The 19,667-nt window shown below is 39.4% G+C and overlaps 1 protein-coding gene across 2 annotated transcripts in view; it reads right to left on the bottom strand.

The window, feature by feature from the left end:
• Positions 1 to 19,667, bottom strand: part of LOC126412351 (gamma-tubulin complex component 2-like) — a 188,021-nt gene that overhangs the window by 125,709 nt on the left and 42,645 nt on the right. For both annotated transcript variants that reach the window (XM_050081904.1, XM_050081905.1), the window contains exon 5: positions 4,137 to 4,280. In XM_050081904.1, coding sequence (XP_049937861.1) covers positions 4,137 to 4,280 — 144 coding nt within the window. The remainder of the gene's footprint in view (positions 1 to 4,136; positions 4,281 to 19,667) is intronic.

The raw sequence follows: 19,667 nt of genomic DNA, 5'->3' as shown, positions 1-19,667 counted from the left end.
ATCACTATGCCCAATGTCAATACAATGGTTGTGGTTTTCTCTGCATAGGTGTATTGATACTTCCACGAGGTGGAGTGCCAAGGTCCTGGCAGAATGCAAAGGCATCCCAGTCAGCACAGTTGAGAGTCCATGAATGTAGGCGCCCAGGCAAGAGATGCTGAGGGAGGGACAAGGTGACTGGAAAATGATCAATAACACATGTCATCCTCTCCAACGGATAGAAGGGATAGGTCAGAACTGCAAACGGAAAGATCAATGGTCAAATAAGATCTGTATGCCACACTGCAATTTGTGGGGGCACCGGTACTCAAGAGACAAAGATCGAGCTCTGTGAGAAAAGTTTCGATGGCCTTTTCATGGTCAATGGTCATAGTTACACCCCAGAAAGTTCTGCGGGCCTGGAAGTCATCCAAATGGAGGAGGGATGGGGGTGGGGGGGGGGGGGGGGGGCGGCACTGAGAAATCAGTGCAGAAAATGTGCTCTGGAAGAAAGATACACATTACAGACAGTAAATACAGACATCCTCACATGCACAGCCACAGCTTCCAAAGTTGTACTGACGAGTACGTGTTCACTGTAGACAGAGTCCAGCATGTATATGTAAACTCTGCCTGATGCTCTGTCGCAGTCAGCTTGATTCTTAAAATAGCACAGTAACAATGGACTGTAGGTGTCTGCATTGCTAGGAGCCAAGTTTCATAAAGGGGGATGCAAAAGGCAGGGGAAATGCATAAGAGACATCGTAGCTTAACCAGGTGGAAAAAAACTGCTACAGTTCCACTAGAGGATCATGCTATCAGTATCCTGTGGGAGCACGAAGGAATCGAGGTTGCAAGTCATGCCTCAGGGCCACCTATTGCCACCAGTTGCGAGGATATGGCATCAATAAACTTTGGTTCCAAACCAACATGTTTGGGGAGTAAGGGACCACAGGTGCCACCACAGATGCTGCCTTGGATACAGAGACAAGACAGGTGGAGTTCAGTGCATGGATGCCACTGGAACATCTTCCTCCTTTGAAGCCTTCTTCCTGTCCTCCTTTTTAAATGATTTTGTGTCTGCAGGGGCTGGTCTGTCATAGTTTCAGAAATGGTGGAGGAAGGCCAAGCCTTACAATCAGCAAGCTATGGCTCCTTGAGGCACTCACTAGTACCTGGTTGCAAATCAGCAGAATCCTGGGAGGGGAGTGTCCAAAGAGGCACCTTCCTGACGAGAGATGCCAAGTGTTGCTTCTCTGGGTGGGAGTTGAGGACCGACATCCCCGGTGGGTGGTGAATCAATGCTTCTGAAGTGGATGTGGATAAAACAGTAAGATCAAGAGTCCTGTATTCTTGGATTTTCTTTCTCTTTGGAAGAGGGTACAGTCTGGTGAACAGGGGGAATGGTGCTCCACGCAGTTTACACTGACAGGGGGAGGGTCACAAGGAGCATTCATGTACAACTCATGTCCACAGTCCCTAAGGACATGACTGATGTTACAATGCTAACCTCATGCATTTGATGCACTGCAAGGGATGGGGAACATAGGTTTTCACATAACACTGAAACACCATCTTGATCTTTTCAGACAATGAGTCACCTTCAACGGTGATTCATCTGCTACAACGAGAACTCCCTTGCCCAGTATGCTGAAGGGCTCACAAAGGTCTTCACAGATGTGCAGCCCCCCCCCCCCCCCCAACCCAAAAACAAGTCCACAGATTTCTCTATGCTATATCCTCAAAGGCCTCCCACCACCCCCAAAAACCAGCTACAAAAGAGCACCCCTCCTCATCACCCGACACCACCCTGGACTGGAACATCTGGACAATACCATTCATCGTGGCTTTGATTATCTCTCACCATGCCCTGAAATGAGGGACATCCTACCCAAGATCTTCCCCATCCCTCCTAAAGTTGTGTTCTTTTGCCCACCCAACCTACACAACATGCTAGACCATCCCTACGCCACTCCCAAGCCCTTGCCACAGGGATCATATCTCTGTGGTAGACCCAGGTGAAAGACCCGCCCAATCCACCTATCCAGCACTTCCTACTCCAATCCTGTCACAAGACTATCCTAACCCCTCAGATGCTGGGCCATCTGTGAAAGCAGTCATGTCATATTCCAACTCTCTTGCAAACACTTCACAGTCTTTTATGTCTTTATGACTATCTGTCCACCAGGATGAATGATCACTGCCAAACTGTTGCCAAGAACAAAGTTGACCACCAGCAGCTGAATATAACATACTCAGTTTCAATTATTGCTTCACAACCCAGGAAATCTGGAACCCTCCCTCCTCCATCAGCTTCTCTGAACGACACAGGTGGAAGTTATCCTTGCAACACATTCTTTACTCGCATAATTTTCCTGGTCTCAGCCTCTGATATTCTACTGTTCCCACACCTTCCACCCAACAGTTTCCCCTTCCTCTATCCTGTCACCCCCTCCCACTTCACATCCCTATATATCTCCAGCTTGCGCCACTTGCAACCAGCTCCGGCAACCATGCAGCACATGCCTAACCCATGTACCTGCCACTTCTCCCTCCCACTTTTCCAGTCAGCAAAACGGCTGCCTCTCTTCAAGACAGTTTCACCCACCTTCATTACCTCTACATCTACATCAGTGATAGTCAACCTGGTCCCTAGCACCCACTAGCGAGTGTTCTAGCTTTCATGGTGGGTGGCAACTGATAAGGATTTTAAAAAGATTTTCATTAGATTTCCACAAAATTTTAATGTAAAGCACTTGGAAAGTAATTATTATTATATGCTTCTTGTAAATTTGCTTTATAAATTTTATAAAGCAAAGTTACTTCCTTACTTTACAAAACCACCATTAATGTGGACTCAGAGACTGGTTAGAAAATTTTACTACCAATCACAAAAGTGGGCAGTACATACTAGAAGGCTGACTACTCTTGAACTGCATCTACATCACATAGTTACTCCACAAACCACTGTACAGTGCATGGCAGAGGTACCCTGTACCACTACCAGTCACTTCTTTTCATAATCCACTTGCAAAAATAGTGAGGAAAAAATGACTATAAGCCTCTGTATGAGTCAATTTCCCATATCTAATCTTCGTGGTCCTTACACACAATGTATGTTGGCAGCAGTAGAATTGTTCTGCTGTCAGCTTCAAACACCAGTTCTCTAAATTTTCTAAACACTGTTCCTCGAAAAGAATGTCACCTTCCCTCCAGGGATTTCCATTTGAGCTCCCAAAGCGAGCAATACTCAAGAATAGGTCACACTAGCATCCCCACAGGCAGTATCCTTTACAGGTGAACGACTACTGCTAAAATTCTTCCAACAAATGGGCGTTGACCATTTGCCTTACCTACCACAATCCTCACATGCTCTTTCCATTTCATATCGCTTTGCAACATTATGCTCAGATATTTAAACAACGTGACTATGTCAAGATGACTCCACTAATTCTGTATCCGAACATTGCAGTCCTCCTCCTCCCCCCCATCCCCCCCTCCTCCCATTCATCCTGGTCTCCCCCCTCTCGCTCCCTCTACTCATCCCACATGACACAGTTTTCAATGTGCAACCTAGTCCACCTGCCAAAATGCAGCACTGATGTTCCTGCCAATGACTTAATGCTTCTATTTTTCAGTGAATGGTCTTCTTTAATCCAAAAGTATTTGCATTCCATCAGACTTCCCTATGACATTTGCTATTATACTGAGAGTAACATATGAGATGGCACACTAGTACAGTTGGACAATGCCAAGAGTGGGATTTGCCAACATTTCTAAAAGGCATCAACCTATCAAACCCTCTAAGTCAGGATGGCTGAATTGGTATTTGAAACCTGCTACTACCGAATATGAGCTGTCTGTTTTCAGCAGTGGAACACTACATTTGTTCCCAATGTTTTAAGCTTACATGATAATCCACATGTACAGATTACAATGAGTAAAAAATTTCACGTACAAAAACAGTTTACTTTCAGTACATGCAATAACAAATAATTCACTGTAGCATACCAAAATCCATATGAGAAAAAAGTTCCATAACAGTGAAAACATTTGCCTCATCTTCAAACACCACAAAATGAGCTAACTATATGCATTTAAAGATGTATGTGCAATTTCTGTGATTACTAACTCTGAAAGTTAACAACAGCTCTTACCCACACTTGGAGTAATGCCAAATGTCCTAGTGGCATATGGACTCTCTAGTTTGTCAGGTTTAATACAGACACCTTCAAGACCTTGTAGCACACACAGAATATCTTGTATCAATATACTCTCCTGTGAAACAGCAGGTATAACACCTAAAATAAACAACAAATGGAACATGTATTTCAGATACAAGTGATTGAAAATGGACATGTAGAAATAAAATATAAAAATAAATATCAAGCATGAGAAAATTAAAATCTCACAACCATTACATAATGACACACACTATTTAAAATAAATATGTCACCGTGATACAAGCTACTTACAGTCTTTATAACATCACACAATTTCGTAGCTACTGAGTAGACCTAGTATTTTGCGTAGACAGTATGTCATCCTGTAATTGGCATTTGAATACCACTGGCACTCAAAACTTTAATAGTGATGGGTATTTTGGTGGAAAAAAATTAAACATTAATTTTTTTCATTCTGTTACATGGAAATGTGATTGGGCTTAGTACTGTGTATTGTCCTTGTAATACAAAATATTATCCACAGTAAGAACAACAGCAAAAATAGAATAAAGCAAACAACATTTCTTGTTCTAATACCAAGTCTTATTCTCTCTATTCATGGGCCACCACCACCAAGCACACAGGCCAGCATGACAAATAATGAGGAAAAGTTAATCTCTACAAAAGGAGTAATCATCACACACACACACACACACACACACACACACACACACACACACACACACACACACACACAACTTACAACTAACTATTTTATGTTGGAATTCCAGCTTGACTGTAATGAGGGACTGTGTCAGTGGGGTGGGTGAGAGGGGAATGAAGGCAATGAGTGAGAGTGAGAGATGGGGAAGGGTAGCCAATGGCAGGGAGGTGTAAGTAGCAGTTGCATGGACAAGAATGTGGCAGTGGTGAACTCATTCTGGCCACAGGCAGGGGGCACTGTGTACAGTGCACGATAATGTGGAGGAGTGGATTGGGAGAATGGACTGTGAGTATGAGAGGAGTGAAATTATGGTTGTGCGGCAGTGGTGGAGGTTAGTGTGGGAGAGGTACTAGCAGAGATTGAGGCCAAGAGGATTACAGGTTTGAAGGCTGTGTTTCAATGATAATTCTCGTCTATGTAATTCAGTTAAGATGGTAGTGGAAGGAAGGACCCAGATGACACAGGTTGTGAAGCAGCCATTAAAATTGAACATATTGTGATCAGTAGCATGTTCTGCCATTGGGTGGTCAACTTTGCTCTTGGCCACAGCTAACTGGCCATTCATTCATGCGGGCAGAAGGTTGGCAGTCATGGCCATACAAAATTTTGTGCAGAAGTCACAACAGAGGTGATATATACAATGGTGTGGTGTAAAGAAATGCCTGCAAATTTATGTTAAAACTCTTACAGCTTTTTACATACAACAAATGTTATTAACATTCTACATCTTTCTTCTTCATGTCTGCATATCTGCACCCCTCTACCACTAGAGGGCTTTGAATAGCACAGTGTAACAAGGAGGAGTGTAAAGTAACTATGTCAGCACGTGAGAAATAGCTTGCTGTAATCAAGTTTCAAATTCAAAAAGTTCGTCTACACATGGCTCATCCTCTACTTCAGTAGTACGGTGGAAGACCACTCACAAGCACGGTGACATCTGCAACAATCCGACATTGGTTTCACTGTCACTGATCGTCAGTACAGTCCCAACTTGGCCCCACCCGATTTTCATCTATTTCCAAAACTTAAAGAATAGCTTCAATGAATTCACTTTGATAGTGATGAAGTGGTGGATGCAGATGTGAGGTTGTGGCTCTGACAATGAAGTCAAACATAATGATGGTACCAACAAACCGATCTCTCGCTGGTAGAAATGCGTTTGTCACCAGAATGACTAAGTTCAGAAATAAATACAGGTTGTATCAAAAATAATCATCCAATTTTTAAAAAGTCATAAGTATTATGTTATTTGAGATATGTGCGTGAAAAATATACTTCTGGAAAGAGCAAATTCTCGAGTTTTTCATGGTTCCCACTAGGTAGCAGAAGTGTGTGCCCAATTCAGTTCTAGTAAAAATTGTGTCAGGGCAACAGAAAGCATATTGTGTGCTATGTTTTGTGCACTTCGGGTCAGTAATAACAGTTCAGCGTAATTTTTGTACAAGGTATGGTGTGGGTCCTCCAACAGCACAGAGCATTAGATGGTGAAATGAACAATTCAGAGAAAAAGGTTGTTTTTGTAAAGGCAAATCGCCGTGCCATCCCCGAGTGTCTCACACAAATGTTTACTGCATCTCCCATAGTTCCACAAGGAGTCCACAGAAATCTGTTCACCATGCAACTCGACAGCTCAACATTCCCTGATGTCCGTCTGGCATGTGTTGCATAAAGATTTACACACAAAACCATACAAAACTCAGCTATTGCACGCGCTTCGTGAAGGTGACAAACAAAAACGTGTGGAGTTCTGTAATTTCATTGTTGGTGAGATGGAGGATGACAGTTTTCTTCCATACTTGGTGTTTATGATGAGGCAACATTACATTTAAATGGAAAGGTGAACCATCATAATGTGAGAATATGGGGTACGGAACAACCACATTAAGTTGTACAACATGAGAGGGACTCTACAAAATTTAATGTGTTTTGTGCAGTTTCACGGGAAAAGGTGTATGGTCCATTTTTCTTTGCCCAGAACACTGTTTTAGGAAGAACATATTGTGATATTCTTGAGAACTTTCTTTTCCCACAGTTGGAGACTGGTTCGAACAACTTCATTTACCAACAGGATGGGGCATTGCCACATTGGCATCTGGAGGAGTGGGAATTTTTAAATCAATGGATTACTGAATGATGGATTGGTCACACTGGACCACCTTGCCTTACTGTATGTGATTATTTCTTGTGGGGATTTATAAAAGACTGTTTATGTGCCTCCATTACCAACAACAATAAATGAACTGAGACATTGCATAACAACAGCTGTGGAAGCTGTAGCTCAAGACATGCTCGCTGCAGTGTGGGAACAATTTGAATACCCCACTGACATATGCCGTGCACCTCAAGGGGGCATATTGAACACCTATGGGGGGAAAAAAGAAAAAGAAAAAAACTGTTTGAGTTTCCCGTTCACCAAAAAACAAAATTATTGCATATGTTTATTAGTTTCAGAAATATAGACGAGCCAAATCAGATGATTTTTTTTTTATACGCCCTGTATAAACATGAAAAATAAAGATGTAGAATGTTAATAACATTTGTTTTACTTAAAAAGAACTAAGAGTTTTCACATAATAAAATCTGGAGGCATTATTGTTCAGCATGGCCTTGTAATACAATATGCTGTCATTGGGTTGCCTGCCTCTGTAGGACAGGACATGCCTATGAGAGTACTGGAGCAGGATGTGATACATGGGTGCAATTGGCAGGTCTTGCACCTGGGTCTTCTACAGGTTATGAACCTTGTGGCAAAGGGTTAGAATTAAAAGCAATGTGAGAAATAATATTTCTTAGATTGAGTGGACACCAGAATATGATTTTGGGACGAGGGGGGGATGAGAAGGGAGTTGTATTTCTGGACGCAATAAATATTCAAAGCCCTGTCAAAGTATATTATTAAATTGTTTCAGTCTGGGACAATACTGGGTGATGGGGTGGGTGCTTTTCTGTTAACTAGTTCATGGGGATGGTCAGAGGATTAGGAGCTTCCTGATGCCACAATTAAGAAATGTCACTAGGTTGATGTACCACGGAAATAAATTAACACCCTTTATATTTGTCAATGTCCGAGAGGCTGCAAACGCATGTCCATATATAACAAACAACATTTAGCTAAAACTACAATGCACTGTGTAAGGAGTACTGCCATCTTCGATGTAATAACGTATTGATATTGTACTCCTTACTTAATTGCTGGTTTCTGGAACTTTGGGAGCCAAGTGCGCTTCTTCTATGATGGACAATTGTCTTGATGTATAATGACAATGATAGATAGCCCAGCACTAGTAGTTACATGCTGTCTAAGCATGTCAAGCAGACTTGATGTTGAGCTTCTGTACGGAGCAGACATGTCACTGCACCACAGAATTTGGTAGAAAATGGAATTAATAATCAAAAGTGTGCCATCAGTTTGTAGAAGAAAAGTATTTCAGTTATTTCATAGAAAGAGGCACAGAACTGATTAAGAATTAAGAGTCATATTTGAGAAACACACATTGTCATGTAGAAACATATTGATAGTAGAACGTAAATGAAAGGGCTTCCATGATCACTGATTACCTGATTACCTAATGTGAAAATGCATCTTGGCAATAGTTGCTTTAGTGTAAATGTGAAACAAGCAGAACTGTTGAATGGAACTGGTGAGTGCAAAACATTGTAATGGAAGTGTGATACATATAAAAGTAAAAATAAGCAAAAATAATTTGAGTTGTACTGTTATCAATTCAAAGTGATATTTTAACACATTAAGAAAGTGCAATGTATAAGAGAGACATCTCCATACTAAGCACATGGTCATGTCATTTCCATAACGAAGTGTGATCTCTTATGTAAAGCGCAAGTCTGATAGTCCAATAGCTGCAAAATTAAACTAGAAAACACAATAAATTATTAAACATCTTTTCTACTTAAATTTTGCAGCAATTAATAAATTATTAAATGTCTTTTCTAATTTAATTTTGCGGCTATCAAACTATCGGACTCAAGTATGAGAGCTTTAGATACAGATCACACTTACCTCGCCGGCTGGTGTGGCTGAGCGAATCTAGGCGCTTCAGTCTATGGTCGCAGGTTCGAATCCTGCCTCGGGCATGGGTGTGTGTGATGCCCCTAGGTTAGTTAGGTTTAAGTAGTTCTAAGTTCTAGGGGACTGATGACCTCAGAAGTTAAGTCCCATAGTGCTCAGAACCATTTGAACCATTTGAACACTTACCTCAAAGAAAACGATTTGTTGGCAAATAGCCAACAATGATTCAGAAAATATTGTCCCTGTGAAATGCAACTAGATCTTTATTCTCACAAGTACAGATTGCTATCAACGGAGGATGTAAACTGATTCCATATTTTTAGATTTCCAGAAGGCTTTTAACACTGTTCCACATAAGCGACTTCTAATCAAATTGTGTGCCTACAGAATATCATCTCAGTTGTGTGACTGGATTTGTGATTTCCTTTCAGAAAGGTCACAGTTTACATTAACTGATGGAAAGCCATTGAGTAAAACGGAAGTAGTACCAAATCAGAATTTCCCTATAGATGGTGGTAGCCATCAGTGTAGGGCCTGTGAGACCACGTCTGCAGCGCCATCTGCCTCCTGTAATGGCTGACTATGAATGTCAACACAGAGTAATCCAAGTTCCATACATCAGCATCTGTTTCAAACCCATAAACATGTCGAGTTTTGTGCCTACAAACTACAATTTGCGGACAGCATTGAATTTCTGTTATCATTTGAAGAAAACTGCTACAGAATCACATCGAATGCTTGTCGAAACTTTCAGTGAACTTGCTCTTGGGAAAACACAGTATTTCGAGTGGTTCAAAAAATTCAAAAATGTTGATTCTGACATGAAAAATGAAGAGCACAGAAAACCACCAAAAAAGTTTGAAGACAAAAAATTGTAGGCCTTATTGGATGAAGATGATACTCAACTTCAACAGGAACTCGCGGAAAAATTGAATGTGACACAGAAAGCTGTTTCTCTTTGGTTGAAAGCTATGGGAAAGCTGCATAAAGTTGGAAAATTGGTTCCATATGAACTAAATTAAAGACAGCAAACAAATCAAAAGACCACTTGTGAAATGCTGCTTGCCAGATATAAAAAAAAGTCATTTCTCCATCGAATAGTGACAGGTGATGAAAAAAATGGATATATTTTGAGAATCCTAAGCATTGAAAATCATGGGTGAATCCAGGCAAACCATCAACATCCACAGCAAGACCAACACTTCAATTCGTATGAAAATGTACGAAAATGGCCAGCTATCCACCTCATTAGCAGGTAGCATATCAAGAGGCCAAGAGGTTTTCTAATAGAGGTTTTCACCAACATTTTGATCTAGGCAGTTATGCCAAGACACACTATGTTCTACCATTTCAACAGTGGTCATTAAAGGATTTCCCATAATAGTGGACTGGCAGTGCTAACCTTCCCATAGCTTGGGAAAATATTTTTTAAAATGAAAAGCAAGACAATGGGGATCTTTGTACAAAGGCCCAGTCTTTCCACAGGGAATATCATAATAGTAATACATGAACATGAAGACTGAAGTACTTATTTTTAATATTAATTATATAAGAGAATCAATGTAACATATATAATTCAAGACATTCTTTGTCATTGATAAGCACAAAGAAAAAAATAATATGTGGACATAGCCATTAACATTAGTACAAGGAAGTACATGCTTTCATATTCATACCCCTGATGATATCTTCTCTATCATGCATTAAGATCTCCAATATGTAAACACTGGCAACTGAAATGCTGCCACCTTCTTTCCTGCACACCGATCACTTACTATGGTATAAATGACATGCACAAGCAACAGTGTTTCTTGAAATTGCATGTAAGTTTACACAGTTCATTTGCAGTAATAAGAACATTCTAGGCAGCAAAAATGGGCCAACTGACCGGCTGACAAAGAGGTCAGCTGGGGAAATCAAATTATCGAAGGAACGAAATCTGTAAATAACGTGTATATTGGTGTAGCTATTTTGGTTACTTTTCTGTATAACTTCGAGGTCATTTGCCACCATTAACAGAAAATTTTAAGTAAGTTCCTAGTTTTTAATTTATTTGCTTTGAATACATACAACTTCCGTTATTATACAGAAACTATATTTGTTTTGGCTGTACCAAGAAAAAGAACACTAACGGGTCAGAGTGAAACACACAGATCTAGACAGACACAATTTTTGGGTAGAGACAATAACAGTATTGGGGACATTCACAATAATGCAACTGTTTTATTGAACAATAAAATTAAATGAGCACTCAAGGTTATTCCACACAATTTTTAGAGTCACAGTTGCAGTTTGATGAATTTACAATGCAGTTTTTGTAATGTGAAATATTTTACATTAGAGGTTACTGTATGTGATACAACAGCATTCCCACTGTGTTGTCGTACACGGAGGTTAATTTGCTGCATTAACAAAAAAAATTTCAATCACTCTATGAAGTATGCACTTCAAATGATCCAAGAATTGAAGAGAAATCAAAGAATTATTGAAATGATATTCACAACTACACTGCAGCAATTGCTACGGTCAGTCCTGAGGCCAAAATTCCACAGCTTTACATTGAGCTTATCACTTTAATGTACACAACATTTTTTTAATTAAAAGTCAGCTCCAAGGACTTCTACACATATGGTTATTCACTATGTTAGGTGCAATTATGTTTTTTATGACATTGACACTGCTCTTTACTACAGACTGAATTAACAATCAAATCTATCATGCAACAATATCAACAATGTAATGCATGAAACTGCTAATGAATTAGAATAACCTAATCCTTTTACGTGTTCTTTCACTGTGATGAAAGATTATTTTCTGAAGCGGAAAATGAAAATAGTGAAATCTGTGTTATTATTATGGTTAATGAAAATTTAGACCTCCGGCATTCCAATGATGCAGTTAAAAGTGACGTGGCCACTATTTTTACCACAGCTGATGTCGAGCCACCATTTGAAAGAAATACAGTCTTGTTTTTTAATTAATCACTGGTACAGTCAAAACCATCTCTGCTTAAGAGTCTTCACTGGATCCACTAGCATATCCATTGCTATTTTCTACTTGATTCACTGGATGGTATGCTAATTTGTTCCATAATACCAAATATATTCACTGCAAGACAGCCTAGAAATAAAGTTACTACACTGCAATATGCATGCTACTGCCCCTGTGTAATAAGTAATGCAACACATTTATTTCTTTGCCAATTTCAGGTAAAAAAATGTAAAATTTGATGTGGGACGTAGTAGAATATTTCTGCTTTAGCCCCTATGGTTTCATGAAATTCCGATAGATGGCAACACTATGTGTGCCTTCAAAATGGTGTCTGTAACGGAGGTGCATTCCAAGCAGCGAACTGTCATTGAGTTTCTTTTGGCAGAAAACCAGGGCGTCACAGTTATTCATAGGTGGACAGGTGGCTACATAATGTCTGTGGAGGTCTGACAGTGAACAAAAGCATGGTGAGCTGTTGGAAGAGCTATCCATCATCATCATAACAAGGTTTTGCAAATCTTGTCTGATCTCCCATGTGCCAGCCACACATGGCTGTGACTCCTGCAATGTTAGAACACGTGGACACGTAGAATATTTCTGCTTTAGCCCCTATGGTTTCATGAAATTCCGATAGATGGCAACACTATGTGTGCCTTCAAAATGGTGTCTGTAACGGAGGTGCATTCCAAGCAGCGAACTGTCATTGAGTTTCTTTTGGCAGAAAACCAGGGCGTCACAGTTATTCATAGGTGGACAGGTGGCTACATAATGTCTGTGGAGGTCTGACAGTGAACAAAAGCATGGTGAGCTGTTGGAAGAGCTATCCATCATCATCATAACAAGGTTTTGCAAATCTTGTCTGATCTCCCATGTGCCAGCCACACATGGCTGTGACTCCTGCAATGTTAGAACACGTGGACACATTTCTTTATTTATGTATTTACTATAGGATGTACCTACAGAATCATATGGTACCTGTAAATTCATTGTTTAAAATGCAGAGATATTGTGTATAACAATCAGTAAATGTTGTTACTAACCGACATTAATATAGTTAATTACAAATTTGTAAATGTCACACTGTAAACTAAACAGAGATGTAAAATCACATAACATGGAAAAGATCAGACGGAGCACGTTGGATATTTGTAAACATCAAAGTAATTTAATCTTACAATCACAGTTGTGTATCTGATTAGCTTAACCAACTGATTGCCATGGGCAAAGCATCGATGAAGTCCTCCACGGTTCCTCCAAACTTTCTCATTGGTCTTTCACATATGATGTGCAATTAGTGACTGTTTTTTGGCTCCACAGTCAAACTGGGGGTTGCCAGCTATTTTCCACCTTTATAGTGTTTCTTTGATTCAGATGTGCCCAGTACTGATGCAACACAGTACTCCATATGTTTCTGGGAAGGTTCATTCCTGGGAGGGGCAGAATGGAATTCATTTTTGGCTTTCACTCATGTGTACAATAGCAATTCCATTGTTTCTTCCACTCATCTTGTAGGCTGTACTCTGTAGTGCCCTCCCACACTGGTTTCTGAGACTTCAGTCAAGTTCATGATAAGCTATGAAGTATTTTGTGCATTGGTTTTTCTTTTTTTTTTTTTTTTTTAAAGTTGGAAGGTTTAATTTCTCCAGTTCATGGAATCTAGCATATTGGCATTGAAGAGACGGAGGCGCTATATTAGTAAGAACTGGAAGCCAGGGTAAGGGTGTTGATTTTAAAGTTCCAGATCTCAATCTCATTTTATCGTTCAACTGAACATCGAGCCTATTAATGTGGCTGCTTCTACCCCACACAGGACAGTAACAATCAGCAACCAGGTACAAGAGTGACTGACTGTATGGCCATTGTTAGGGAGTCTGTGCTGGCTCTCCAAGATATGCTGGCTAACTTCCTAATTACATTATTCCTGCTTTTTAATTTCTGTCCGTGATCTTCAGATGTTTCTTATGTGTACGGTTTCTATCCAGAGTTATTCCCATATATTTGGGGAAGTGGCTGTGCAGCAATCTCCTGCCACAAAGCTCCACATTCAACTTCCTGTTTACTTGGCAGATGCTGCAATGGAAAGCGCTGACTTCAGTTTTACAAGAGTTCAGGCAGAGTCTCCATTTTCTGGAATACTCTTATAAGTTCTTTAGGTCATTGGTAAGTGTTTGTTTACCTTCTCCAAACATCTTATCCTGAGTTGCTATTGCTAAATTGTCAATGTAACCAAACTTTTCAGGTCTCATGTCAGGCATGTCGCTGGTGTAGACATTAAATAGAAGGGGAGCTAAGACTGATCCCTGAGGTGGGCTGTTCTTTCTCTTATATGATTTGCTTTTGTAATCCTCCAGTGACACCCTGAAATATCAGTTTCATAGTATGGTTTACATTAGTGCTACAAAACCAGTGTAGGGGATGCTTTCTCTCAATTATAGCATCTGTCATCAAGACAAGTGGTATCACACGCTGTGGCTACCAGGCTACTGAGGTCTTTATATTCTTCTAGAAATCCACTTCAATGCGTGACATCAGGGCCAAGACCTGGTTGCAGCAGTTTCGTTTCAATCTGAAGCCTGCTTGGTAGTGTGGAGTTACGTCATCAATGAGATGGTATATCCTGACATATAGGAGCCTTTCCAATAATTTGTAGCATATGCTCAGCAAGGCTATGTGATGGTAACTCACTGCATCCACAGGCTTCCCTGGTTTAAGAATGGCAAAAGTGTGAACTATTTTGAATTGTTGATGGATGCCACCATTGTTCAATATGTCATTGAAAAATTTAAGTAGCCAGGCATGGGCTCTTGGTCCAAGGTGTTTAAATAACTCAGGAAATATACCATCTAATCCCACCATTTTCCTGGTCTTAAGTGATTTTGTAGCTTTAGTTAGCTCATTTGTTGTAAAGGGCAAGAATAAGTCTGGGTCCTAGGTGGCTTTTTTGAATGCTGTATCAAGTGGAACACACTCCACGTGTATTTTTTATGTGTAAAGCTATTCGAGAGGGTGTTAATTCTGGTCTTCACTTCCAGGATGGGCAGCTCGACGTACTGACGCCCCCCACCCCCCGCCCCCACCCCTCCAAACGTTTCTGCAGAAAAGACCAGGCCTTTCTACTGTTTTGATCAAGTCTGGATTTTTTGTGATTTCAGACCATCTTTCTTTATGAGACTGGTCAATAGTTTCCAATATCTTGTCTCTGGTGTCTGGGTTGCTTGTTCCTTCAAAATCTCTACATTAGTCTTCAGCTTCTTTATTACAACAAGGGAGATACTCTTTTCTGTGTACCTGACGAATGTGATGATTTGCAGCTGCTGTTATTAAGCCAACAAATCTGCTATAGTTTCCTTCCTTGGGTGGTATCCAGTGCATATTCATATCCATGTCTTTCTTATAAAGCTCCCAGTTTGCCTCACAGAAGTTCCATCGTGGTTTCAGGGTTGTTGTAAGTGGAGTTGTATGTTGATGTTGAGTAGTGCTGGTTGATGTTGGGAGTGGGGGAACCCATAAAACCCCATCCTTGGATACGGCACAGGCTCCTTTACAGTATTAGCAGTCACCAGAGGTCTGGATTTGTTTCACTTTGCCATCTCGCTGATCTAAAGGTTTTAATGTCTTTGGTACCACATGTTAGGTGTAGATTGTTTCCATCCATCCAGTCTCTCAGTATTTCACCACTATGAATCTTTTACACGTATCCCCAAACTGTGTGGTGACAGAAGAAATATTGTGGTGTTTCTGATAGGGATATTATTATTATTATTATCTCCTTCACTTTCTCAGACGTTAAGTCCGGTTAAAAATGGAGTGACACGGACCTTGATCAAGCGTCACTTCCTTTTAACTGTACGGTATGTGTTATATTGCATTTAGGAACTTTCGGGTAATTGAACATGTATCAATAATTACGGATTTCTGTAGCTGTATATATATGTTTGGATGTAGCTGTATTGCATTGATGTACTGGTGGATATTGTGTGGTATGACTCCTGTAGTTGATAGTATAATTGGTATGATGTCAACTTTATCCTGATGCCACATATCTTTGACTTCCTCAGCCAGTTGGATGTATTTTTCAATTTTTTCTCCCGTTTTCTTTTGTATATTTGTTGTATTGGGTATAGATATTTCGATTAGTTGTGTTAATTTCTTCTTTTTATTGGTGAGTATGATGTCAGGTTTGTTATGTGGCGTTGTTTTATCTGTTATAATGGTTCTGTTCCAGTATAATTTGTATTCATCATTCTCCAGTACATTTTGTGGTGTATACTTGTATGTAGGAACGTGTTGTTTTAAAAGTTTATGTTGTAAGGCAAGCTGTTGATGTATTATTTTTGCGACATTGTCATGTCTTCTGGGGTATTCTGTATTAGCTAGTATTGTACATCCACTTGTGATGTGATCTACTGTTTCTATTTGTTGTTTACAAAGTCTGCATTTATCCGTTGTGGTATTCGGATCTTTAATAATATGCTTGCTGTAATACCTGGTGTTTATTGTTTGATCCTGTATTGCAATCATGAATCCTTCTGTCTCGCTGTATATATTGCCTTTTCTTAGCCATGTGTTGGATGCGTCTTGATCGATGTGTGGCTGTGTTAGATGATACGGGTGCTTGCCATGTAGTGTTTTCTTTTTCCAATTTACTTTCTTCATGTCTGTTGATGTTATGTGATCTAAAGGGTTGTAGAAGTGGTTATGAAATTGCAGTGGTGTAGCCGATGTATTTATATGAGTGATTGCCTTGTGTATTTTGCTAGTTTCTGATCGTTCTACAAAGAATTTTCTTAAATTGTCTACCTGTCCATAATGTAGGTTTTTTATGTCGATAAATCCCCTTCCTCCTTCCTTTCTGCTTAATGTGAATCTTTCTGTTGCTGAATGTATGTGATGTATTCTATATTTGTGGCATTGTGATCGTGTAAGTGTATTGAGTGCTTCTAGGTCTGTGTTACTCCATTTCACTACTCCAAATGAGTAGGTCAATATTGGTATGGCATAGGTATTTATAGCTTTTGTCTTGTTTCTTGCTGTCAATTCTGTTTTCAGTATTTTTGTTAGTCTTTGTCTATATTTTTCTTTTAGTTCTTCTTTGATATTTGTATTATCTATTCCTATTTTTTGCCTGTATCCTAGATATTTATAGGCATCCGTTTTTTCCATCGCTTCTATGCAGTCGCTGTGGTTATCCAATATGTAATAATCTTGTTTAGTATGTTTTCCCTTGACTATGCTATTTTTCTTACATTTGTCTGTTCCAAAAGCCATATTTATATCATTGCTGAATCCTTCTGTTATCTTTAGTAATTGGTTGAGTTGTTGATTTGTTGCTGCCAGTAGTTTTAGATCATCCATGTATAGCAAATGTGTGATTTTGTGTGGGTATGTTCCAGTAATATTGTATCCATAATTTGTATTATTTAGCATGTTGGATAGTGGGTTCAGAGCAAGGCAGAACCAGAAAGGACTTAATGAGTCTCCAGGCTTAATCTGTATTGGCTGTGATGTGATATTATTTGAATTTGTTTGGATATTAAGTGTGGTTTTCCAATTTTTCATTACTATGTTTAGGAACTGTATCAATTTAGGATCTACTTTGTATATTTCCAATATTTGTAGTAACCATGAGTGGGGTACACTATCAAAAGCTTTTTGGTAATCAATGTATGCGTAGTGTAGCGACCTTTGTTTAGTTTTAGCTTGATATGTCACCTCTGCATCTATTATCAGTTGCTCTTTACATCCTCGTGCTCCTTTGCAACAGCCTTTTTGTTCTTCATTTATAATTTTGTTCTGTGTTGTATGTGTCATTAATTTCTGTTTAATGACTGAAGTTAATATTTTGTATATTGTTGGTAGGCATGTTATGGGGCGATATTTAGCTGGGTTCGCTGTGTCTGCTTGATCTTTAGGTTTCAGATATGTTATTCCGTGTGTAAGTGTATCAGGGAATGTGTATGGGTCTGCAATGTAACTGTTAAATAATTTAGTTAGATGTGAATGTGTTGAGGTGAACTTCTTTAACCAGAAATTTGCTACTTTATCATTTCCAGGGGCTTTCCAATTGTGAGTAGAATTAATTGCTTGGGTGACTTCATGTTGCAAAATTATCACTTCAGGCATTTGTGGTATCATCTTGTATGTGTCTGTTTCTGCTTGTATCCACCGTGCATGCCTGTTATGTTGTACTGGGTTTGACCATATGTTGCTCCAGAAGTGTTCCATGTCTGTTATGTTTGGTGGATTGTTTATTTTAATGTGTGTGTTATCTATTGTCTGGTAAAATTTCTTTTGGTTTGTGTTGAATGTTTGGTTTTGTTTCCTTCTATTTTCACTTTTTTTGTATCTTCTGAGTCGTTTGGCTAATGCTTGTAATTTCTGCTTCTTTTCGTCTAATTGCTCTGTCGCTTCTTGTTGTGAGATTTTACCTAACTTTTTTCGTTTTTTTTCCGAGATTTCATTTCTTATAAATTGTGTTAGCTGTCCGATGTCTTTTCTCAGTTTTTCTATTTTGATCTGTAGCCTGTGTTGCCATGCTGGTTTTGTGGGTTTCTTCTGTGTGTTGGTTGGTTCTGATCTCTGCCTAGTGTGTATATTTAGTGTGTGCTCCTATATAAACCAGTAGTTGTAACTCTTCCATAGTTGTGTTTTCATTTATTTTGTTGTGTATGATTGTGTTGATAGTTTTTATTGTTGTTTCGACTTGTGGGTTATTTGGTGGTCTACGCAAGAATGGTCTAATGTCTGTATTTGTGTCTTTGTATTCTATATATGTTAGCTGAAATTTTTCTTGTATATCTAACATCCGTGTCACTTCGTGTTCTATTTGTGCTTGTTCTGGTGGCTGTCTTAAGATTTCGTTTTCCTCTGATTGTTTAATTGGTGCATGTTGTTCTTTGTTTGTTTGCTCTGGGATGTTTGAGTCCATTACTGTATTTTCTTCTTCTTCTGATTGCACATTTTTTTTTTTGTTCCAGTATTTGTTGTACTTGTTGTTTGATGTTTTCTAATTCTGACTGGGGTATCCTGTTATTTTTTATTATTACACGGATCTGATCAGCTAATCGTTGTTCTGTTAAAAATTTTAATTCTGGGTTTCTGGTAATAAATGTTGTGTATACTTGTGATCTGTATCCAGTTGTGTTGGTTCCTAGGTTTGTTGCTTGGTAATAACAGAACATGAGGTGTCGATTAACTTCATCTGACCATCTCATCCTCTGTCTTTGTTTTCCTTCTAGGGTGGTTGCAGGAAGCATATCCTGCAAAACACCTCTATTTGGATTTAAATCATTTTCCAGTTGGCTAGCAGTGTCGTTACCATCGTGGGCGGGCATAGGGTTCAAGCGTCGTCCCCGACCATGACGGCGCTTGTCCGAGGCTTCTTTAGTTCTGTCCTGAACCAACTAATCACACTAAAAGGGGGGTTAGCCCTATTAGTGGTTTGTTCTTTTCGTCGCCTTTTACGACTGGCAGAACATACCGGAGGCCGATTCTTTTCCCGGGCCTCCACGGGAATTATTATTATTATTATTATTATTATTATTATTATTATTATTATTAGGGACACCATAATTATAATTATAATTATAATTATTAGGGATATTGTCGCAGAAGAGGCTGAGGGGCACAGTCACTTCGGTGTGGTGGTCGTGATGCTGGACTGTTGCATGGAGAGTAAAGAGTTCAAAACTCATCTTGACTGTAAAATTTTAATTTCTATATTCGATTCAAGTACATTCTAGAAGTATCCACAAATGTCAAGAATCATTGTACTGGAGCGTTC

This window comes from Schistocerca serialis, chromosome 7 (genome assembly GCF_023864345.2).
Source record: "Schistocerca serialis cubense isolate TAMUIC-IGC-003099 chromosome 7, iqSchSeri2.2, whole genome shotgun sequence".
Classification (NCBI taxonomy): Eukaryota; Metazoa; Arthropoda; class Insecta; order Orthoptera; family Acrididae; genus Schistocerca; species Schistocerca serialis.
This window is presented reverse-complemented; position numbering and strand designations above follow the sequence as displayed.